This window comes from Vespa mandarinia, chromosome 1, assembly GCF_050613455.1.
Source record: "Vespa mandarinia isolate Hongniang chromosome 1, ASM5061345v1, whole genome shotgun sequence".
In the NCBI taxonomy this organism is placed as follows: Eukaryota; Metazoa; Arthropoda; class Insecta; order Hymenoptera; family Vespidae; genus Vespa; species Vespa mandarinia.
Genome location: NC_140810.1, coordinates 7,367,046 through 7,393,812, shown reverse-complemented (window position 1 = coordinate 7,393,812; position 26,767 = coordinate 7,367,046). Strand labels below are relative to the sequence as shown.

The following is a 26,767-nucleotide window of genomic DNA, read 5'->3' as shown; positions in this document are numbered from 1 at the left end:
TTTTTATATTATTTTCTCATATCAGCATAATAAAATTTATTCGATGGGTAAATAATGTTTTTCGTTGTACAAATATTTAAAAAAATTCAATGCAACGTAATAATAGCCTATTACCGACAAAATTTACAAAATATGTAAAATGCGATTTCGGCGTCGCCCACCGTTGGAGAAACTTAAAAGGGAATTTTTTTATTTTTTCCATTTACTAGTAAATACTTTTCATTCTTGACTCTTCAACAACACTTTTTTTTTACCGTTCAACTCAGAAAATAAAATCCATTTATATTCAGAGAGAAATATATCAATTTTTTTCTTTCAATAAGATGTAACAATATTTGTAAAAATATTTTATTAATTTTGTTCTATTCATCATTGTTTTTCTTAATTAAATAAGAGAATCTTCCCTGTTTGTTAGTAATAATTATTTTCTTGAATCTTTTCCGGTACTTTTCTCAATAGTTTCTTACTGTTTATCTTAGAAAATAAATTTTCTTTATATCTAGAGAGAAACGGTTAACAAGCTAGACATATAGGAAGAGAAAAGTAGAGAAATAGAATATCTTCGTATGCTTTTCGGATGGAAGAGTAAGATAAGACACGACTTCGAATAAAGTACGTCGAGTAAATTAAGCGGGTGACGCGAGTATCCTTTTGTTGATCTATCAATCTCTTGGAACAAGTCTGTTCTACGTAATAAAAAAAAGGACTGATGATTGGTTGGTTTGTTGCTTTACAAGTTTACGTGGTCAACTAAAGTTGCGCGGCCCTGTAGTCACGAACAGAAACAGGCCTCACCACTACTACTACTATTACGACTACTACTACTACTACTATCAACGACCGTAGTATTTTTACCCGACGACTTTTTGACCGTGCTTACAAACGCTTTGATGATTATCTGTCGAGTCTGGTGCATTATCGTCCTACCTTGAGGTCAGACTGAGGCCACTCGAGGGGCAGAGCGCGTGAACTTACCTGTAACAAAAAAAACAAAAAAAGAAAAACGTTAGTGAGAGAATGAAGAAAAATAATAGTTTGTGAATATTTTAGTTTAATTTAAATATTTATTAATATTATGAGAGAAAAATAAAATAGTGTATAGAACGTCCTTTTGTATAATATTTTTCGTAAGTTTTGTAAAGAAAAAAAAAAAAAAAAAAAGAAAAAATAAAATTTAGTGTAATATTTTTTTTTAAATAAGAACTTACATTTGTTATTTTATATAAATGAAGTTATTAATATAGTTTTAGAATATAACAGAAGAAATTGTAGAAATTAATATTATTTGAATATTTCAAGATAACATACGTTACTTAAAATAATATACTAATCATTAATATATTATCTTAAAATCGTAACACAATATTATTCATATATTAATCATTAATATCATTTTCATCTTTTAATATAATATCATATAAATATATATTAATCATTGATATTGTGTATAATATTTTAATAGAATATTATACATATATATTAATAATAAATATTGTGTAATATATTATTGATTATTATTATTGGAATATTAATTAATATATATACAATTTTTATATCGAACTTAGTATTTTGCGTAATGTAAAAAATTCGCAGCACGAATAAACGATTTAGTAGAAATTTGAAAAAGATTTTTATAGTAGATAGTTTCGAGAAGTTAAATCCGGTATAGTGCGAAGGACGTTAACGGTAATCGAGCTCCTTAAAGACCTCCGGCAGCGGTCGTTTTATCGGTTGCTCGAGAGTAAAATATTCCGACAGGCTCATTTCAGCCAGTGCCTCGTTCCGCGTCCTTGCTATCTCCTCTCGCTAATGGATCCTTCTACTCCTCGATGAGAACTCCTTTATATATATATATTTTTTTTTCTCTCTTTCTTTTTTTCTTCTTTTTACAAGACCATTCGACTACAAAAACGTTACAACGAAAATTCAAACTATGACGTGGACACATGTAGATCAAACAAATTGTGAATCTGTTGAATATACATTCGATTCGATTTATTTTGTAGAGGAATTCCCTCGTTGAGAAATACGAGAAAAATAAAGAGAAATTCGATTAAACTACTAATAATCATGAATGACCCGAAGTCCGTACACATCATTCGTGTGAATAGGTTATCGCTTTTAATCCTATATGCAATTGCTGATTATTAAAATGATTCCATAAAGTTCTATTATTTCTTTTGATCATTTTTCTAGCTCGTGACACTTGTATGCAGAAATAAAATTTTAAATTACGTTTTTATTGAATGTCCGTTGAACGTATATTATTATTATATTTACAACATTATCAGCTTTTGATGAATCGTTTGATTAATTAGCTTTCCTATGAAAATGAACTTTATGTATGTAAAAAATGATTTAATAACTTGGGAATGTTTTATCTTCAACTGAGGAAAATCCGCTATTTATCTTCTTCATAAAATCGGGTATTCCCAATATTTCTGCTATATAATGAACAACTAATCGAGGAAATTATCAAGTTTGATTACAGCAATCGTCGAGTATCGATCTTCTAATAATTAAAATTTCAAACGTTTAGTCAAAGATGAAGATTTACGTTCTCGTGTCTCTAGTGCTTGTTGGAGTGGTAGCTATCTCTGCTGCACCATCCGAATCAAGATATCGTAAGTAAAATACTTAATCAAATTATATAAAAGGAAAAAAAAAAAGAAGAAATGTTCGGCTATGAAACATTATTTAATGTTATTTTAATGATTAGCTAAAGTTGAGCTATTTGAAGACATTGCCGAAGTGTCAGAAGAACGTGCTACTAGACAGAGAAGAGTAACCTGTGACCTTTTATCTGCCGGTGGTTTCGTTGGTGACACTGCCTGTGCTGCCAATTGTTTAAGTATGGGTAAAGCAGGTGGACATTGTAATGGCAGCGGTGTTTGTGTCTGTCGACAGTAAGTTATTTATCGTTTTGCTTTTTAACATGTTTGCTGTTCGATACGTATCAGTATAAAGCTATATATATACATGTATGTGTGTGTGTATCTATCTCATTGTTTTGTTTATAAACATTATGCATCATTTACGTTGTTATATGACAGTTCTAACATACCATATGTAAGACAAATATGATTTAGTTGACGAAGAATTATTTTGATTTATGTATATGTTTCTTATCGAATAGTAAACGTATCTCTTTCTACAAAGCTTTAAAATAATATCAAAATATAATTATTAAAAATTCAATTCTCTAAATTGTTCGATTCAATCCTTTTTCAGAGATTCTATCAAAGATTTATTCAACAAACGTTTTGGCTAATGTTAACGAAAAGAAAAAACAACATTATTATCAACGAAATGATTACTATTTATAAAACGAATTATACTATTTTATAACATTAATTTTTGTACGTACAAGATAATAAAACAGTTATTGTAATAGAAAAAACGTCGTTAAATTCAATCATTGGAAACGAAGGAAAGAATTTGAGGAGGCCTTTTTGAACCCGCTTTATTAAATAAAAATGTTAATATTCGTGTTATAGAAAAATACAAATATTCAAGATTCTCTTCTAGAAAGGAATTTATTGAATTTAAAACATATATATATATATATATATATATATATATATATATATACATAAAAAAGATCAATTTGTCCTTAAGAAAGAATCTTTTTTATTCTCACAATTAAACAGAGACAGAGACATTTTTGAGAAGTCTTTTCGTTTCGATATCAACAAGGACCGGTCGACGACCATTAATCGTTAAGAACATACCGAGTGTACCTATCTCTTGTCTTTCTCGTAAAGAGTATCGAAGCTTTTTCCCTTTCCACAGCTTCTCCCTTTTTTCCTCTCTGTTCCTCTCTCTCTTTTTCTCTTTCTTTCTTTCTCTTTCTCTCTTCTTCTCTTTCTTTCTTTCTCTTTCTCTCTTCTTCTCTCTCTCTCTCTATCACCTTCTCGTAAAGTGCACTCAGCTTGGAGATCGAGACGCGGAGTTATAATTGCCTACTCGGCGAGTCCGACATTCCTCGTGCGTTAAAGTTATCGCGGCTGGATCGCCGTACTCGTTCTCTCTCTCTCTCTCTCTCTCTCTCTCTCGCCATGATATTTCTTTTCTTTCCTTTTTCTTTTTTTCTTCTCTCCTTCTTCTTCTCTTTCTCCTCCTCCATCTCCTTTTCTTCTTCTCTGATAGCAGAAGGTATACCTCCAACCTCTTTGGCTCTCAAGAAAAAAGAAAAAGGTATATCGAAGATATCTCGCAAGATCTCTATCACCGAGTAGTAATACCTTTCTCTTTGATACAACCCTATAGAAAACGACTAACGAACCCATCGTATCATTTTTGCATTATTATTGTATATCCCTTAAGTATAAAACCATTTTTGGTTAACCGAACGAATGGCGAATCGAAAATATTTCAATTCAATCGTTACTTTTCTTTCATGATCTTTTCAATATATATATATATATATATATATATATATATATATATATATTCTATAGTAACGCAACGCAGAGGTATGGTCACGTCGGCTTGCCTCTAATTAGAATAATTAACAAAGCCGTTCTTGGTCCTCTTTTTCTTTCCTTTCGTCGACGATATTTACAACAGTTAAGAGTGTTCGTTCATATCGACACGCTCGTCTGAAACGAAAATGACTTTGAAAGAGAATAATGGGGTGAAGGGTGAGAGGAAAGAAAAAGAGAAGAAATCTTTAAGGATAGAGGAAAAAGGAGAAGAGAGAAGAGAGAAGAAGAAAGGGAATCGGTGTCGAGGGACGAATGGTACCGCATTCTGCCGTCATGTCGCATGCAAATACGACGTCCTGAGAACGCTTCGTTCCGGGTGGCACGCACAACTGTATTCTTGTCTCCCTCTCTCTCTTTCTCTCTCTCTCTCTCTCTCTCTCTCTCTGTCTCTCTGTCTGTCTATCCGTTTTTCTTTCTCGTTTTCTCTTCCACCGTCTAGTCGAGAGGGTAATTAATTTCGAATGCTAACCGCTTCTTCCTCTCTTCTTTCTTTTCTTCTTTCGCGGAAGAACTCGGCGAAGACCAAGCGAACGGTGTCACCGTCCCTTTTTCAAGAACTTCATTCATTCGACGCGTTCGACGTTCTTTCCATTCTCTCGCAACGAACGAGTAATTCGCTTCGCGACTCGTTCCGAAAGCACCAAGTGCGAAGTGTCACGAATAACTGATTTGTGAGAGTCTCTTGGAAATCTGTTTTTCTTGTTCTTAGAAATTATGTTTACATTGATATTGGTTATTAGTCTCTTTGTGATTAATTTAGATGGATTGTATTTAACAATGATATATTTCAATGATAACTAAAGAAGATTAAAATAATGCCTATAATTCATATAATTAAAGAGAATTTATATTATTTTATTGTTTCGATAGATAAATAATGAATCAAATTATTTTTAAAAGTTTTGAAAATTATTTTTATTTTCTTATAAATAATTATTTTCTCTTGTTAATTAAGAATTTTACATTAAAAAAAATAAGTACTTCGATGTTTCAATGATAACAAAAGGAAATGAAAATAGAGAAATAATTACATTTTGAAAAATATCCAGAACAGGAACTTATATAACAGCTGTTTACATTTCGATGGATAAACCAAAACTGACGACGATCGTGTCATCTATGAGTATGCTAACCTTCGGAGAATTAAAACAAATTTGTTTACGATTCATTAACTCTGTTATCATTGATGATACGATACGAAATTTAAATTGATGAATAAAATGAGTTTAAATAATCTTATCGTTCCAGTAGGTAACAAAGAACATTTTCAAATGATTAACAATATTAATTATACTGCTCATTATAGATTATTTATTCATATTATTAACTCATTAACGAGCAAACTTGAAACGTTCGCGAAATCTACCTTCCTTAATCGCGATAGCAAAGAGAGTTCATTGGTTAATATTCGAGCCAGATATAATATATTGGATGAGTCAGCCATTGTTATCGAGAAAAGCAAAGATCATGTTCATTATTTCCATCATTCCCCTTATTAGTATTTTTCGAAAAATACAAATAAAATATACGATTATTTTTTATCTTGGACCTTGACAGATGTCAAGAGAATCGACGTTTGATCTCAATATTATCGACAAATGTCGAGATACAAATCTGATCCACATCCCTCGTAAAAGACATAAGAGATATAAGATCAATGTTATGAACTCGATGATACGATTGAAATTTTTAATGAGCATAGTCCGTGTACATTAATTAAAATTCCGTTGAGTTCGAGTCTTTTACCAATGGCCAAGCATCGTTAGTTGCATTGTAACGTAGCAAGAGAATATAGATAAATATATTCTTCGATAGAGATTAGTTCGCTTCAACGAAGCCGAAGCTTCGTAGAAAATACTAATTTACATAGTATAGTATGTCTATGTGTCTATATGTGTGAATATGTCGAATAGATCGAAATATGTTCTCCTTGTGATCTCGAGTAGCGTGCTTACCAAGCGATTTAGACGCACCTTTAATGTTTTCGTTCGAACGTTTTAAAACATAGCCCACACGTTCGTTCTCCTGTACTTCGAGACCAATCGAAAGAGGAAAACATAAATAAAGAGTTAGGCCGTATGTATGTGTATAATACAGAATTGCTAAGGCTTACGTGACCCAGTAGCGATATATCGATAGTCGGAAAGCGTACGGTGTATTACTTCGACGTACAACGCGACATTTGTTTCTCCTATCGTTGATTTGCGTCCGACGTAAGACCGAACAACGAAACGATATGTGACTCACGTTCGTTTGGAAGTATTAACGAAGAGAATCGCTTGTTATATATTTTTTTTCCTATATTTTCTTTTTTTCTTTTTAGATGAAACATGATAATTGTATATGGGGAAATTATTTATTAGAAAATAGCGATAACCAGATAAAGGTTCATTAATGTTTATTTACACACTCACATATCATTTAGCCTAATTCTATATTTGTTTTTCTTTTTTATTATTACTTTAATAATTTAATGTCTTAAGAAAACTTATACTTATTAATACTTGAACGAGGACGAGAATTTTTTTAGATTTAACGGTCTCGACCGTTTACCTTTTTAACCTTTCTTTTTTTTTTCACTTTTGCGAGCCGACTATGTTTTTGGTCAAACATTATAGCTATGTATGGAATATAAATAATTACACGATGGTTCATTTGTGCTTCAATGTTACTTATTTACATACCCGTATACCGTACATACGTACATGTATCGTTTTGTTTAAATATTCCTTTTTTTTTTTTTTGTATTATTGTAATAATTTAAAATCTCAACACAGAAATTTGAATGTGCTCGAGCGAACACGAAAAATTTCCAAGAGATTTAATATCTCTAGAGCGATTTTTTTCCTTGTCTTTCTTTTGAAAAAGAAGTCTAGAATTTTAGAAGAAAGAGTCCAGTTGAAAATTTAAAAACTGGTTCGGAGATCGAGAAGGGATAAGGAAAGTTTCAGACCGTTTTAAGAACTACGAGAGAGAGAGAGAGAGAGAGAGAGAGAGAGAGAGAGAGAGAGAGAGCTTTCGTGCATCGTGGCGTTACTCGTCCAAAAGCTGTTGGTTTTCTCTCTCGCTCTCTTTCTTCTCTCCTTTTTTTACTCTCTCTCTCTCTCTCTCTCTCTCTCTCTCTCTCTCTCTCTTAGGATCGTACGGTGTGCGCTCGCGCACTCACGAGAGCACGGTAATCCTATACGTCTCTTGAGAAACTGGTTTCCGCACGACGTGTTGCGGGTAGCGCGCAAAACAAATTAATAACAAGAACATCATAACCGCTGCGCCAAGGCTGCCCGAGAGAGAAGGCTGGTGGTCAGTCGTGCGAGTTTATACTATAGCCTTATTGCTTGATTTTTCTTTTTTTTTTTTTCCTTTTTCTCTCTCTTTGACTCGAAAATTCATTTCCGAAAAAAATTAGATATATGACGAAGAATGATTGTATGCTGTTAGACAGATGAGAGACAGATCGCATGATAGATCAAAAAATTAAGGGTATTGAATTAGACGAAGAAAAAAATAAATAGAAAAAAAAAAGTATGCGTGTGATAATGAATGAGAGAGAGAAAGAGAAAAATTGAAGAGAGAAAATGAAGAATGAATAATGAATAAATATCGATGATTGATCTAAACTATCCACTTTCAAAAAATCATTAAATAAATGACTCTTTGAAGAAGTATCAAAAAAGAAAAAAAAATATCACTAGTCGAGAAATTTTGTTACAAGAAAGCGAAACGATTTTCCGAAGGTTCTACGAAATTTCGACGAACTAAAAGGAACAAAACGTAGGAGTCATGACAAAGAGATGTAAAAACGAAACAAGTAAATCCATTTGAAAAATGTTAGTCTCCATTGGCAAGGGTTCCCTTTCTCTTTCTTTTTTTTCACTTTTTTATTTCTCTTTTAAAGAGCCGAGACATTAAGGAAAGTTAGAGCTATGTTGAAGGTGTGACTAATTAGCGTGAATCGGTTGAAGCTGAAGAAAGAAGAAAAATAACGTTCCTCCCCCACACGTGTGGGTGTCGTTTTTCTTTTTTTTTTTTCTTTTTTTTTGTTTACTTTTTCTCGTTTTATTAAATTCACGTTAAAAGAAAGAGAAAGATAATAAGAGAATTTTCGGTGTCGCTTTGATCGTCCATCAGTTATACATATATATGGAAACATTTCTAATAAAATATACATTTTATATTTATATTGTGATTGTAACGTAGATAAAAAAGAAGAAGAAGAAGGCGCTCGAGAAGAGAAGACGAACGGAAAGAAACGTTCCGTCAGCGTTGTCAGTCGTCACTACCGTTATCTGTCCGAGCTACCTGTTACATGCTATCTCTTTCTTTCTTTTTCTCTCTTTCTCTCTTTCTCTCTCTCTCTCTCTTTCTCAAGAAAGAAGAAAGGAGAACTGTTTGTACTTCGGGAGTTGAGGAAGAAGTCAGTGAACGCATAGACGAAGAAGTAGGTATACATACGAGCAGCGAAGCTGGTGAATTCACCGCGAAGCGCATCGCGAGTGGAATGTTAACGAGACTACGAGAGACGATGAATCCTTGGTTTCTCGGTGCGAGGAATGAAGAATCTTTATCATTAGCTTGTTGCGCAACTTTTGATATATATCCTTTGCTTATGTTAATATTTTCCATGAAAAGAATGGTTTGATAATTTAACTCTGGTAAATTCTTCGAAACATTTTACGTAATCGTCGTTGAAACTTCACAGGAGGTTTAAGAGTTCGGATTTCTTTATCCTTTACTTTTTTATTACAAAGATTTAACTCGGTTGGCGCGCGAATGCTAGAATACCGAATAAAGAGAGAGAGAGAGAGAGAGAGAGAGAGAGAGAGAGAGAGAGAGAGAGAGAGAAAGAGAGTAGAGGAAAAAAGGAGAATCGGGCGAAGAGAGCACGTTCGTTCGGCAAAAACCTTAAAAGGTCTAAAGACTACAAATTCAGGCTGTGATACACGATGGAGGGCTGGTCTTTAGCCATTATTTATGAATTTGGTGCACCGAAAAAGGCGGCCCACTGGACCTCGAGGAGAAGAAAAGAGAGAAAGAGAGAAAGAAAGAAAGAGAGAAAGAGAGAGAGAAAGAGAGAGAGAGAGAGAGAGAGAGAGAGAGAGAGAGAGAAAGGAGGAGCACTACGGATTGCAAATCGATCCGCAAACCGGATAAAATATTTTATGGAGAACGCGCTTTAATGGCCCCTTACCTTAGCGATGGCGGGGAAGGGCCATCGCTAAGGTCCACGTCCGCATTGATTTGTGGTCACGCTCAGAACGACGACGGTCCTTATCGATTGCCCGCATGTCGCTCGGGCCGATTCGCTTCGCGAGATCGCGATACCGCGATCGTACGCCGAACGAATCCTCCGATTCTAGAGTTTCCTTTCTTCCACGACTAACTCTTGCCAGATCTTGTTTGATCGATCGTTCTTCCTTCTTCTTTAAATGATTCTACCAACTTTCAAAATTCAACAAATATATTATAGTTATTCATTGGAAGTTTAGAATATAAATATTTAGATGTTAAAGAATAAAAAAGGTTTAAAATAGAATCTCATAAAATTTGATTTGATTTGTTGTTTCTATTTGATAAAATAAAAAAGAAAAGAAAAAGAAAAAAAAAACAAAAAATCCAGAAAGTAAATCTAATTTTAACTCTCGATTGTGTATCGTTACTTTTTCTCGTTTGTTACGTGGGCGTTGTTGAGCCTGTGTAAGTCTCTACTAGAATTTAACGGATCCTGTCTTAGTCATCTATATAAAACGACATCTCGTAACTTTCCAATTCGTTTCTCATTTCCTTCAATGATTTATCTCGAGTTTATCGGTTTTGATCGGATTAAGAAACTAATTAGATTTCTCGTATTTTCTCGCTACCGGAGTTTCGACGAATCAAAACAAGATTAATTGATAATCGATTTCTTCGAAAAGAAACTCTTTTACATTTCTTCTGTATATAATTTTATTGGCAGTAGCAAAATAGACGTATCGTTTATCATTGATATGTGATTAGAATAAGATTGAAAACGATATAGGCGATCTTTGTTGTAGAATATCGATCGACTCGCGTGAAATTATGACTGGATGTAAAACAATCAGCTGTTTTGTAATCGTAGAGGTTTAATTTGCCGTACCAAACACGAATTTCTCTGTTTCTTGGAAATTTCATGAATTTTTCGTATCGTCGAATATTTTAATTGACGTGTTACATGATTCTTTAAAAAAATAATTGTTCTATGCAATTATTTTTACGTCAGTACTATATAAACTATAATCGAGATAAATTTTAAGAATCGTTTCTTTGTTCTATACCAAATCAGCTGTGTCAAATGAAATCTCGAGGTACAGGTAAGTACGTAAATATAAGAATATCTATCTCTCCTCTTACGAAAGTTCGAAGAAAAATCAAAGAGATAATATTGGAATTCGAATTAATTTTGTGTCTAGCTCGTTATCCTAGAATATGTCGAGGACGTGGTTAGCAACGAAGAAAACTGCAAGATCGGGAGCAAATGGGTTCGACGGACTTTCGACGATCATCGACCGATCCTAATGGAGATTTATTATTTCTCGGACATCTCGTATGTTTCTCGATGAACTTCATCACAGTTACGAGACTCTACCATAGCGTCCTTCGATTATCTCGATCGGTGAAAGTCGGAGATTCTAGAAAGTATCTAGTTGAGGGAAGATGTCATTACTTCTTTTAATCTTTACGGAAATGTCTTTCTCTTTCTTTCTTAAATTCATTTTTAAAAAGAAGGAAGTATAAGCTATCTTTTTTTTTTTTTTTTTTTTTTTGTAAAAAAAACTTGAGAGAAAAAGAAAAAGAGTTACAGAAATTACATGATAGTACGTAGAAAAACGAAAATAAAAAATACATTACGGAGTAGTACTGTACAATCATATTAATAGCAGTAATATTAGATAAGAAAAAAATGAGATAGAGAGAGAGAGAGAGATAGAGAGAGAGAGAGAGAGAGAACTAGAGCAGTGAGTACAATTTTGCAAAATCGCATGCAGTTAAAGTTATCTTCCTTTCTTTCGAAGTAGATGCGAGGTGTCTGCCAAATATTAGCACAGCCGGTGCAGCTGTCGGCTGATGTTATGTGTTACGATTTTCTCCAAACTGCGGTTCCTTTTTACATCGACCAAAAATCCCACGCATTGAACGAGACCAACTCAAGTTTCGTCTCTTTCGTTCGTGAGATTAACTTAAACCAGAGAGAGAAAAAGAGAAAGAGTGAGAATGAAAAAGAGAAAAAGAGAGAGAGAGAGAGAGAGAGAGAGAGACGATCATACTCGAGGACAGTACGATATCGAACGAGATTAGATAAATTTCGTCTTATTTTTAACACCTATAATCTATCCAAGTGATATCCGTATTGAAAAAGTGGAGCGATGTGCTCATCCATGATTCTAACATGTAATATTAAAAAAGAAATAATAAAATCAACCTCGCCGTAAATGATTTCGAAAGATATTAGTTCCGTTATAAGTAACTCATTGCAAAGAGAAATTGATTAGAATGAAGCAACTACTACCTTTGAAAACGACAAAAAATGAATGAATGAGCTTTTATCGATTCAGTGGTAAACCCACGCATTTGTTCGGCTCTCTTTTTTAGGACAAAACAACAACGATTTTTGGGGATATTAGAAGGTTTAGAAGAAGAAACATCTACGTTTTCGTTTGATTTCCTAAGTAGAAATTTGGTTAATGAATCTCATAAAAACAGCCTATTTTTATGATTATTTTTTTTTTCCTTTTTTAACGATTTACCTATCAATCATTTTGCTATTTCAATTAATAATTCTTTATGTATTTATTGACAGTATAGTCGAGTGTGAAAGGATTTTCTAAACGTATAAAGTTAGATAGACGTATAAATATTCATATGATTAGACATTTATATTTTGCGGAAGTTACGAGACTTCTCTTCTAAGAGAATTTATAGGAACGTTATTTAGAAGAATTGTAAGAAACGTGTTTGTAAACCTCAGTGAACGTCGATCTTATAAGCGTTTCACGATGACAGAAGAAAATATAGGTAGGTACGTTGTTAACTAAGGAAACTAAGCGATAGTTGTGCTCAAGCTTGTTTCTCAAGTACGTTCGAGTTGGCTCAAGACATCGCGCGAAACTTCTTCGTTCCGTCGACTAAGAAAGAAGATCGAGGTGATCCGAAGCGAGTCACGTTTGGCGCTACCAATAAGGACCATTCGTCTGGCGCTTGGAACAAGAAACGGAGAACGATAATGCAAGCCCCTAGCCAAGCGCTCACGTAGGTGCAAGCAACTTCGATAATCGACTTGGTTTTGTCGCTACCTTCCAATCGTAATTATGTAGAATTTTTTTTCTCTTTTTTCTCTCTCGTTTTTTTTTCTTCTTTTTTTTGTCACCAGCCAATTTTGTCTTAACGAGTTTTGGTTGATTGCGCCACGTGCCTTAGCAATTAGATTGGCATGATGATTGTTTGCTTTTTTTTTTTTAGAGATTGTTACAATATTAATATTATTTTTATCTTATCAATTCGACGATTGTTTATTGAAAAATTCCTAATTTATATTAATATATTTATATTAATAAAGTTGGATACTTTGTGAATAATAATTCGAAATCGAATTTATTACACGTTACATGTTAAGAAATTTCAATCTCCTTAAGGAGATTATTTTATAATACAAAATTCGATAGTTTGATACAATATTATGATTTATATTATAATATTTAATAGGTAATTAGTTCGTGATGTTACAATTTTTTCAAAATGATTATAATACATTATATAATTCTATGGTCTTTTTCAATACATTATATGAGAGAGTAAAATTGTTTGTTTGTGAAGTTTTTTTTTATAAACGTTAGTTGTTGTTCGTCAAATAATAATCAGTATCACAGTATATAGTTTGTTTTGATTTTCATAATCGCATTGACATTACATGTGATCTTTTAAATCTATATGCGCAAACGAAGAAGCAAGATTGTAATATCTTGACCAGCATCTATTTTTTGATTTACTGATAGTATTAATAATTTCTTGTGGCAAGTTTTTACTTGCATATCAAAGTTTTGATTTATGATCGTTGTAATTTGTAAAATATCATATTATTGAAAAATCATAAACTTTATTTTTAATTAAAAAAAAAAATACATATATATATATGAATTTGTTTTTACATTGAAATTAGAATATGCCAATAAAAGTAGCATGCTTAAGATATTAATAAAGATGAGAGATTTTCGATTCGGATGATTTAGTGTGATATTTACGATGTCACGTAAAAACATTTAACAGAAAATATCGATGCGTGTTTATTTATACTCGTTATCACAGTTATATTTCCATAATTACAGATACAAACACTTTCAACTGATATCAAATTTTGGGATATTCTTTTATGATTATAGATTAATTATTATAATTATAAAGTTAGAATTATTATTACTTTTTAATTCTTCATCAAGTTTTGTATTCATAGAAATACATATAGTAACATTTATTTAGTTCACTTCGAAACACACTCACAATCGATCACTTTTAAGTTCTTTTTCTTTACGATCTTTGTGTTTTCTTAACGATCCCACTCATCTATGATACCAGTCAAGAAACTTTTACCATAGGCATTCGGGGTAAGATGAACGATGCATAATGCAGGGCAGCCGTCGCTCCAAATTTGGCTTTAATGCCCGCAGTTTGAAGCTTAAAGATCAGCGAAACATTCTCATGAAAACGCTTGAAAACATTCGAGTAGGGTGGAGAAATCGACTAAGGAAGGGAAGAAGGAAGGGGTCGTGACATGTAACGATTCGGCCGAGTGATTTGGACTGGCGATAGGAACTCGGCGCTTTCGGCAACTCGCTAAATTTGGTAAGACGACTTGCTAATCGCGAGCGATACTTCTTGCACGTCGCTCTTCAGGTAGCCTAATTTGCGTCGTATACGTTACTCTGCTCTTTCTCTGTCTGTTTGTCTGCCTCTCTCTTTCGCTCTCTTTATCTCTCTTTCTTTCCCTTTCCTTTTCTCTCCTTCTCTCTCTCTCTCTCTCTCTCTCCCTCTCTCGTATACATTGATAGCCAACCATTTTTGGGCAGACGACGACGATTCAAGATAGAGTGGACCACGTGGATTAGTTGTGATATATGGAGCTGAAATTGAAAGACGACGAGTTCTACAGTTTTTTAGGATAATCTAGACCATAAACACGTCTAGAAGTGGACGGACAGGAAATCTTGGGACAGACCTGCTACTCAATGTCAATGGTATTAGAATAAAAAAAATATGAAACTTTGTTTTTCAAGTAGATTGTAACTTAAAACGTAGGATCTACTTTATGGCCAATTCGAGACGTAAAAACGATTAACAAATATCTTTATAAAGATATATTGCATTATTTAATTAACTTTCGAAGTTCTTTCTATTACGATTAATATTTATTAATTATGAACCATAACATATATATATATATATATGTATGTGTGTATATATGTATGTTTATATATATTATATAAACTATGATATATATATGCGTATATATATATACATATATATGTATATATATTTATCGCTTTAATATTCATATTTCCTGGAAATACGTTGAGTAGAAAGTACTTGAACAGATTTTTGTTAGATCAATCATTCACATAAACGTCCATCAGAATACCCTCACAAGGATTACGAAGGAGAAATAGAGCCCTGAGCGATCTCACTTGAGAAAGAGTCCGCGTGCTCATTATAATCTCATCGAAGGATTACGAGGAACAGCAACATTCTCTCTTTTTCATTCTCTTTCTCTCTCTCTCTCTCTTTCTCTCTTTCTCTTATTCTCTTTTCCTCTCTTTGTACTGATTACTCCTCTCGACTTGTAAAGAAAGTCATGATGATTACGATGCATCTTAATTTCGAGTTAATAAACCATGAGTGATATCTCGACGATGAGATTGAGGCCTCGGCAAACGATCCTGACATTGATTGTACTTGAGGAAACGCACAAAGAGAAAGTTCTCATTTTTAGAAACTTTTTCGCGATATATCGCGTCTATCTTATATAACGATGCGGGAAACTTCATTTTGAAAGAAAAAATAATAAGATTGATGTGCATAATTTGAATAATATTTAGATAAAAGGACAGTAGAACATTTTTTTAAATTGAATTGAGTCTGACAAATCATAATTTTCAATAAAAATTAATTCCATTTGTTTATTTTTTGTTTTGTTTTTTAACTGTATAAAGCTTGAAACAAATTGAAAATATTATTCTTTTTATCATAATTACAAAGCCACGTCGACATTGGCGAATTTGTCATCGGAAACATCTGGATGAGGGTTATCATCGTTCGTATCACACTCGACGAGTGATACGAGTATGTTTAGTATCGTTATCGTGATGTTTTCTTTTTTTTCCTTCGCGCCGAATCGACTGTTTTATTAATCCAAGTCAAGTAAACTTACTTATACTACGTTTCTCTTGACACGATGGTCCTACGTACATATATACATATATTCTCTTAGACATAAATTTATCTACGTTCATGACGCAAGCTTATTGAGAAAATATGATAGTATTATGTACGAAGAGAGGACGACGTATGTACAAGGAATATAAATATCTACGTCTCCTTTTACACTTTGAATATAAAAAAAAAGAAGAAACAAAAAATATATAAAAAAAGTAGTTAATGCAAACGATAAAATTATATTTAATAATGTAAATAGACAAGTATAATTTATATATATATATATGAACGGAAAAAGGAGAAATATATAAAGAGAAAGATAAATAGAAATCGATAGAAAGGGTTGCGATAAATAATGACGCTAATTGGTAAGATGCGATTTCGCCTGAAAAGAACGTATGTATATATATATATGTGTGTGTGTGTATATATGTGCCGAGTCAAACTGGGAGGGAACTGCTTTCAAAAAGCAACCATTAGAGGCGATTAGGCATGCATCATAGGCGGTAGAACCGAATGCCTTACGTGGCCAGAAGTTATCGACTGTCGTAATCGTATAAGTGCTGGAAGAGAACGAGCATCACGTTTAAAAGTTGATACCTATATATATGTATCTGAAACTCCGAGATCTTTCGAGAGATATTTTAATGAAATTTTTCAAAAATTCTTGCAAAATTAATGCTTGTTCCTTATCTTCAGTATATCTTGTAAAGTATGTATCGAGAAAAAAATAAAAATAAATGAGAGGTGTTAACGTCGAACGTTTTTCCTGATCATTTTCTTTTTTTTTCTTTTTTTTTTATTTTTCTTTCGAAAAAGTGTTTCCTTGTAACATTCCCGATGTCACAAGGATGTTCGATTTCCGCTTTTCTCTTATTTCTTTTCTTTCCTATGATCAATCAAGTTTCTATCAATTATGTGACACAATTACGCAACCTCGTCCTTTTCCGTCGAAAGGAATCGAATGACCTTGAAGGAATATCGAGAAACAGACTCTCCTTTCGCTCCTTCGACGTCAAGTATTAATCGTAGAATTACATATTTTTTTCTTTTCTTTTTTTTTTCCTTTTTTTCCTTTTTTTTTCTTTCATGTATTCTTATATGAATTACTCAAGAAAGTGGAAGAAATTTCTAATAAGTGAGAATGATTCGAATGGTAAACTATGTATTGAGTGCTTTCATAAAGTAAAAAAGATAAAATATTAAAAACTCGAGGATAAAGGAGAGCCGATAGAAAAATTGCTTACTTTTTCTTAGAGAATTGACTTGCCTAGCAACATCGTCATTACGAAGACGCGGTAAATCTCTTCTAGTAACGGGTCTTCGGTCTCTCCTCGTAGAATGCGGATTACGAGGTAAGTTTCGCTCTCCGTCCGATAGGTGATGCTGGACATGCTGGTGCTCGATCCTTAGAAAGGCCATCGACCTCACCGCTAGTGGACGTACCTTCGTACGTATATATGCTCCTCTCTATATACATATATATGCATATATAAATGCACACACCCATATATATATATACACGTATGTACATATACACGATTGTACAAGCTTACGGGAGAGAAGAGAGAAAAATATCTTTTTTCCAACGCGATCCCGCGTTCGTTCTTAGGTCTTTCCATACACGCGAGCTCTTTCTCTTTATCTATCTTTCTCTTTCTTTCTTAGATAGTCGTTGATCTCTGAAGATTTTCTGCTTCTTCATCTTGAAAGTCCTCTTGAAAGAGTTACTATACTAGCATACGTTTACATTGAAAATTGATAATCTCTAAATATTTGTGTTTTAATTAATATACGATGATTCACTTATTTGAATCTTATTTAAATTTATTTAATCTAGATCGATCTTTCGAAATTTTTTAATTTTCTTTTCTTATTCTTCTTCTATAATATTTATTTAATTTTAATATTGAAATAAAGATAAATATAGAATTGTAATGCTCTTTGTAAAATTTGACTAACTTTTTTTTCTTTCATCTTCAACAAAAAAGAGACTGCTTTGGAACGCGTCATTAAATCATTTTACTCTAGACGTCGTCGTTAAATCTTTTTTCATTGCTCGCACGTATTTATGTATGTACCTATGTACTAGACGAGTCGAAGTTTCTTGGAACTAGTTGAAGTTCCTTCCATCTCGCGCATACCATGGTTCAATATTTGTCTTAAGCCGAGCAAACTCGAGGTAAGAACACACGATTCGTCCATCGAGCCAACGAGTATCGGCATGGGTTCAGATCTTACGGTGAAAGGTTCGGATAATACACATACCACTCATCGTGTCAGAGAAAATTGACGAATCGTGTTCTCTTCTTCTCGAGAATATTATAATAAATTAGATTTATTTTTTCATACGGTGATCATATATAGTTTTAGAAATATTCAAATTTCTTCAACGAAAAATAATTATTGTTCAACAATTTTTATTTAATGAATTTTTTTACGAAATTATAATTCAAATTGATGATTATTATGAACATTAACATTAAAAAAAATACTTTTATATTATTTGTAAAATAATTGTAGTTACTTCAAATATCAAATTTTCCCTCATTTCAATAGAATGGTACGCCAACAAACTAGCTAAGAATCTGAACGTTGACTTCTTCGTCGGTAAAGTAAAATTTCTACGTTCTACTTAACCATAGTAAAATTCATTTCACCGTCGATCAAGTAGTTACAGACCATAGCGAGTCGGTAAGAATCTACAGAAATCTGACTTACCGACAATGATGATAAAACAGATCGTAACTCACTATTAAAACTTTTTATTACATTAATTAGAAATCATCGATCGTTCATCGCGATAATATTATAATTGTTAACTAAATAAGAAAGAAATTCAAAACAGTTAAAATTTGGAAAGTATTTTCTATCTCGTATAATTTCATTAGCATCTCTAAATGTTATTATTTATTATCATTACTTTCTACTACTTTCCATTCTTTTCCTACGTAATTAAGGTTATAACGAAAAAGAAAGAAAAAAAAAGAAAATAAAGAAATAAAGAAATAAACAAAACAAAAAAAAACAAAAAAAAAAACAAAAAAGAAGATCATTATTATACTAATTATATTTTCTCTCAAAATTCGTCTGATCTATCGTTAAGATCGTTTAAGAAATGAAGGAATGTATAAACGAATCGAAATTATATTCGAAGTAGACGCTTACCTATTCGTTTTACGTATGTGCAAGCGAAGGTAGGGCGTCATGGATGAGAGCGTTGAGTAGAAGGAAGCAAGACGAGCCGGCAGTCTTATACGCCACTGAGTTTCAGAGTTCTTTCGGTCGTCATGCGAGGACACAAGAAAAATATGACGACCTCATTGTCTTATACGCTCGTAATACTTCGTTCCGTGTCGTTCATGGATAAGATATCGATGCGTCGAAGGGAATACCGAGTCTTCAGAAAAATAAGAACATGAAAATTTTCCTTTTCGAAATTATAACATTCAAAGTAAACAAAATAAAATGAAGAAGGAAAATTATTTTTGAAACGAAAGAATAAAAGATTTCTAATAGTAATACGTTATTATTGAAGTTGGTTATCATTTGGAAAGGTAATAAAAAAAAAAAAAAGAAATCAAAGAAAATCTTATTCTTGCATGATCATGGGGATAGGATAATCTTTTTTCCACATACGATGCCACGAGAAGAAGCCGTTCTTTTCGCCGTTTCCACGTCGTCTTTTACTCGCTTGGTCTCGACCCCGCTTTCGAGAGCGAGCCTCGTTCTCGCCATTGTTCCAACAAATTATGCATATTAATTCCTTGTTTCTTGTCGTGTACATACGTACGTAAATACACTTGGTAGAAGCTTCCGAAGAAGCGTTAAGGATTCTCAAGACCGACCCATATGCGTCGACGGTCGATGATCGTTCGAGTTGCCTGACTAGAAACTTGAGAACCCGTTAGACATTTACTTTTTAATGATTCTTCAACTTGTTGCAGTAAAATGTTTATAAAAAAGTGAACATTTTTTCTCTCTTTCTTTTCTTTTTTTTTTTTTTTTTATCAAAAGATTTAAATTAACGATCAAGAAATTTTTATTTCGAAGTTTACGAGAGTACATAGAAATGTGAAATGGATTCGTTTAATTTTTCATCATCGAGACATCAAGATGAGGAAACCAATAAAGAGAAAGAGAGAAAGAGAGAGAGAGAGAGAGAGAGAGAGAGAGAGAGAGAGAGAGCTCGTTTCCTCGAGAGAAGGCACAGAGTCTCCTCCTCCTTCCTCGAAACAAGCTTCTTCTTTCGCACGATCGAGCGTCCTCGTATCTGTGAATAACATACTACTGGATCGACTGAGACCATCTGCTCTGGTCTTGCGCATATGTATGCGCGCGAGCGCGCATACACATCAAGTTGGACTCCTTCGAAAGTGGGCGTAGTACGACGCCTTCATCTTCATTCTTCTTTGAAAAAAAAAAAAAACTACGATCCAAAGTTCTCCCCATAACGTATGTACGTTATACATACATCACCGTCGTCATATCGAGTGTCGTATTCATCTTTCCATCGAAAGTTTCCTGACTCGTTGATCCAGAAGAGGAACACCTTCGGGAAACAGGATGAACCAAGGTGTTCCTTCCTATCGTCCCATCCTCCAGTTCTTTTCCTCTTTTATTCTATCTACCTACCTATCTGCCTATATACTAACCCTTGAGAATCATCCCCAAAGGATCCTCCAACCCTTTATAACTTTTTTTTCTCATCAGAAGGACAACGACATGATTTCCGGTCATTTACCGGGCACGTGCTTCCAAAAAAAAAAAGAAAAGAAATAAAAAAGATACAGGATACAACTCGTAACACTATACTTCAACGATGATCGAGAACCGGATAATCTCTCCTTGATAATAACGAGGAAATGCTACTTCAAAACCTGAATCGAGCCAATCTCGTGAGAATGAAGTATCATTAGAAACTAATATCAAGGAAAAGAAATGTAATTAAATGTTTTTTATTATTAATTTAAATAATCCAAAAATTGTGTTAATTACCAATCGTTATGAGTAATATCTGAAACATCAATATATATCAGTCGTATTATATATATATAAATTGTGTTACCTACTTTGGATTTATATCGATCCATCATAATGAGAATAAAATATCATAGAAATGAATAATGAAAAAAAATGTAATTAAAAGTTATTATTATTGATTTAAAAATGATATTATTAATTTGTACTATTATTATTAATTTAAATTTTTGTACTTATTAATTTTACTTATTAAAATTAATAAGTTTAAATTAATTTACATGTTAATTTTGTATTGTTAATATTGAAAATATCCATATTACCAGACTTCAAATTGTTTAATTATATTCGAATAACATTCCAAGAGATATATATCCTTTAAAGGTTAAAATTCAACTCATATCTTTCTCGTATATTAAGCAAACAGTAGTAATTCGATGTAATATTAGTCTATTCTCTTTCTATTTGCGGTTTGTGGTTTGACCGATGGATCGTTCATTCCACTTGGGACTATCATTTTTTTTCCTCCTTCCAACACCGTTAAATCTATGATTTAAGAGCAATAAGTATTTACGGACTTATGTTAGATTTGATACTATTAGTTTAACCAGTATAAATTTCGTTAATATAAGCGAATAACAATATGGTTAAGGTAAAATATATGTGTGTATGTATATGTGTGTGTGTGTATGTCAACAGTAATTTACTGTGATTGCTTCTATCGAAAGGTCAAAGGGCGATTTAATCTTTATTAATAACGGAAACGTCGAAATTTAAATACTCGTGTATTCAAATTCGTTTTCCTGCAAACTTACACAAACTAAAATTGTTATTGTATGTATATTTTTATTTTCCTATCTTTTTTTATATTCTCTTTCTAATTCCAATATCTCATTCGAATTTCTCGATGATTTGTAATTGATTATATGTAGATACTATGCAAAATTATGTCTATACATTCGACGATTGTTACAAACGGTACAAATATAGAATATTTCTTAAACAATGTCGCTGACAACGAATAATCAGTTTAAACGCGTGTGTCATCGATTCTTTTCACGTGCTAGTAAATTTCCATAGATTGTTTTTAACGAACGACACTAATTTTCGTAAACTAAACAGCTTTTATAACGCATTTCAAAAGACGTAGCTCGTATTCCTGGTTCTAGATCTTGTTACACGTTTTTGCAACTTTCACGAATTGTCACGTACATCAGAAGTATGGTATATAATATAGAAGTAAATGTATCCTGTAAAAATATTTTATTATGCGTGATTTATGCGAATCAAATATTTTCAACTTCTTGAGAAGCAAATAAAATGATTAGAAATTAATATATGCGTAGAAAAATTAAAAATATAACTAACATTCTTCGCAAAGTGAATATTAAAGATCGATAATAAAATATATATATATATAAACAAAATGATTAAAAAAACTATGTAAATATAGAAAATAAAAATTTTTTAATTTTGCCTAAAATAAATAGTAAAAAAGATTCTTGTCAACAAAAACTGTATTAAATGCAATATCATGTTTTTTTTTTTAAATAAAATCAATTCGTATCTTAGATGAATTTATTTCTTTCTATTCTTTTTTTTTTGTACACCATTGTCGTGACACGAACGATTGCTTTCTTCATCGATGTTTCTTGCTTTGCAACAGTACACAAATTCACACTTTAAACCGTATCTGGCATCGATTATGGTTTTTTCTGCTCGATCGAATCGTCACATTTGTGATGAAACTATTGGAAAGTTGAATTCTGTTTGAACATAAGTTTCTACGGTTGCAAAGGTTAATGAACGTTTATAATTAAAAGCGTTGATTCAGTCTGTATGATCGACCTACTGCCAATCGAGCGAGTTCGAAAGGAGATCGCTTACGAACGATTAATGAGTCAGTCTGATTAATTCACAATCACGAGAACGCAAACGGAAACCTTTTCTTTGAACAATTGCTTTACTGTAAACGTAATAAACATCTGTTTCGATAATTGATAAGAGTTTCTCTGTTTTTCCGTATTGATTTATATATGAAAACTTAACAAAAAGTTGTTACAATAATTATTAAAGCGTATATGAAAGCGAATGATATTAATTAAGAATAGAAAAAGAATAAAAAAATAAAGAGAGACCACGTAATTAAGTATGTTCGTTCTTTCCATCGAATGTAAATGTTATTAATTATTAATACAGACATTGAAAGTAAATAAAAGAATTAAAAGGAAAAATAAAACGAAATCGCGTAATAGAAAATATTCATTCTCTTTATTAATACGATAGTTCTTAATTATTGATGAACAAAAAGAAAAGAAAAAATAAATATATAAGATGATATGATATAATAGAACATGTTCATCTTTTTCAGATGATATTATTCATCAAATAAAATTATTACAAAATTTTACGTCGATATGCAATTAAGCCGTTTGAATTTCTCCGAATGGGATATGAGAACTTGTCGACGAATATCAAGGCGCTTTTGTAAGTGACTGAGAAGAAGGAGAAGAAAAAGGGAAAGAAGAAGAAGAAGAAGAAGAAGAAGAAGAAAACGGAGCAAAGAAGGAAGAAGAGAAAGAGGACCAACATAATACGAACCATAATGCCAGCTGACGTGAGAACGTTGTCTCACCGAAAGGACACGAACACCGCAAAATAATCGAGAAGTTCGATCTTCGTCTCGGACGTTATTACCCACACTTACACACATTTTCTATTCGTATGTATAAATAACGGACTCTTGGTTTTTCCCTTAAAAAACTGGAACAATAACACTGATAAATAATATCGCCAAAATGCATTTTAATATTTTCTTCGCGATAAACAAAATTATTGTTAGAAAGATCGGTGGTTGCTTTACAAAATAAAAAATAAATATATAAAAGTATATGGAAACATAAAATGTACTAGTGTATTGACATATATAAAAACAAAAAAGATGATCAAAACAAAAAAAAAAAAAAAGAAAAGGAAAAGAAGAAGAAAAAAATAATAAAATCATTTTATGAAAAATTTAATTTATTTTGCTGTCGATTTTCAATGATCGATGTCGATCTTTCGACATATTTCGAGTCCGAAAAAGAAAAAAATTTTTAAAGATAAAAGAATATACGTGTGTCGGAGAGAATCGTGTGTTAAAATTTTTGAAAGCTGAAGATGTTTCGTATTCTCTCCCACGGATCAGTATCTTCGCTGTTTTTCCTGACGCTCGTCGTGAGCCTTTGTATACCGTTCTCGCACATAAAGTATACTAACTAGAAACTACTACTACTACTACTAGTACTACTACTACTACTTCTAGTACTACTACTACTACTACTACTACTTCTACTAATACTACTACTATTACTTTTACTACTACTACTACCACTACTATTGCTATTACTACGACTACTACTACTGGTACTACAACCATCACTACTACTACTGTAAATATATTTATACTTTTAACACACAAACGTCAATTACTTCATCTACATATATAGCATCAATTATATGTGTGTGTGTGTGTGTCTATTTTTGTGTGTGTATCGTATTTACACATGATTTAAATCAATTTTCAGAGCCTCTTTTATTCTTCTATGCATTCATCAGCTAGAAAAAAAATTCAAACGCTTTATATTATCTCGTAAATACATTCCTTATTTAAACACACATACATTCGTGTGCGCGCGCACACACACATACACACACACACACATACACATCTTATACAGATACGTACATACGCAAACAGAATCTCTGTAGCAGATTACGACAATGAATTTATTTTAACACAGTAATTATTATCCTTTTATTTAACATCGACTCAAGGATAATATTCACGTTAATAAAGTTAATAACAGCAATTAAATAAAAGATATAAAAAGACAAGAATAATCACTAACACTAGATTCAACAATCAATCAAAATGACCATCAACCGTTGACAGTCGTCTTTATAAAAATATTTACTTTAAATTTCATCGCATGTGAAATACACATAAGACATAAACATTACGAGTTTGTTTATTATATAAATATAATTAATTTTATAAATTACTTTTTCATTCCTCTTCTGTTTTCATCTAACATACATATAAGATATACCACAATAATTTTTGATAGTTGTAGTAATAATAAGATAACGAAGGACTTTTTTAAGTTATTCAAAACGACAGATTCAATGATATTAGAATTTTCTTCAGGACGAAATTTGGACAGTGGTTGGCAATCTGTCGCGAGAATGATTTCCGGCAAGCGAACGGAAACCGAGTAAAGAAAGCCACGGAGTGGTTTTAAATGGAGGACGCAAATTCATGCTGGAACCTGTTCGCAAGTACACACTCCATACGTACATAAGTACGTTGAACATACGTACTACAAGCGAAAGACGGTAGCGAATGAGGTATCGCAAGAGAGGATGTCGTTACGTAAGGTTTTCATCGTCTAAGGAGCTCGTGCCTCGTAAAACTCCTTTTGCGCGCTAAAAAGATTCGACCGAATCTAATGCTTCTTTCTATAGTAATAAAACGCGATATAATTTACCTCATTCGATTTTCTTTTTTTGAGTTATGTTTTTAAAATAGAATGTTTTAAACACTTACATAGCTCGGATCAATGCATATATTCATTTTCATTTGATTTGATATTATATCAGTATGCATTTGTTGAATTATACGTGGTTAGATAATAAAAATCTTTATGTAGCAAATAATATTGTTTTTTTTTTGAACGATCGCACGTTTTTTTATATACTTTATTTTTATTTAATAACATAGATCGATTTAATGTCAAATAATTCAATTCGATAGAATTAATTTCTTCATATATTTTATTATTTCACTTTTTACATTTGCTTTCTAACTATATTGAAATTTATAAATCGATATATTTTAGAAAAATTTCTAATTTCTAATCCGAATGAACATGATCAAAAGCATTACTGGATATTTCCCATCCGCGATTTCGTTGTAAAAATGTTCGAGTTATTTGCTCGTTGCAATGACACGATATAATTCCACATAAAACCTCGAGGCGTTCCTTCGCGACTCACCGAAGAAAGAAGGATTTCCAACATCTGCATCCTGTAGGAGCCTGCAAATTATCTGAGAACAGACCGAAAGACTTTCACTTCGATTCTCTTGTAAGTGGAGCGGACGTGGTGTGACTGGTTTTGCGACTGGATACCAATATTAGCGAATAAATATCTATCTATCTTCGATAATTCCATGAAATGGATACGAATCTAACGATAATAAATTCATCTAACATTAAGAATATATTACGAAAATTATTATTGTTATTAATATTTTTATTAACGAATTAAATAGCAAATGCATATATATATATAAATATATATATATATATAAATATATATATATATAAATATATATATATATAAATATATATATATATAAATATATATATATATATATATATATATATTATTTTTTATAATAAAGGTAAGGTATATGTAATTCATATACTTTTTCTAGGATACATTAATTAAAAAAGTTAATTAAAATTTAATGAGAAAATTGCAACGATACTAAATTCTCCCATTGAGTTTATTCACTCAAAGAATCGAAAGTATACGATAGACGAAATTTATGAATTCCCCTACCATTCCTAACTCGGAAGAGCATGGTTAACCGGTTGCTTTACATGTGTACGGCTTACACGAAGCGTGGGCGAGCAGGAATGGTCAGCAATGCGTAAAAAAAAAGAAAAATAAAATGACAAATCCGAGGGCAAGCAATAAGAGGTCCTTTATCAATATATTATATTTTCGCTGTCTTGAAACAAAGTTTTTTTTGGAAATGAAATGCGCTTTCTAATTTATTTTATATCAGATCGATAAATAAGAGTAATATCGGA

At 32.1% G+C, this 26,767-nt stretch overlaps 2 protein-coding genes across 4 annotated transcripts in view; one reads left to right on the top strand and one right to left on the bottom strand.

Moving 5' to 3' along the window:
* Nucleotides 1-26,767, bottom strand: part of Egfr (epidermal growth factor receptor) — a 119,557-nt gene that overhangs the window by 66,943 nt on the left and 25,847 nt on the right. The gene's annotated exons all lie outside the window — the stretch shown is intronic.
* On the top strand, nucleotides 2,464-3,392 carry Def1 (defensin 1). Its single transcript, XM_035878237.2, has 3 exons — nucleotides 2,464-2,624; nucleotides 2,720-2,906; nucleotides 3,232-3,392. Exons 1-3 carry the CDS (start codon nucleotides 2,546-2,548, stop codon nucleotides 3,269-3,271), a joined length of 306 nt encoding a protein of 101 aa, XP_035734130.1. The 5' UTR covers nucleotides 2,464-2,545; the 3' UTR covers nucleotides 3,272-3,392.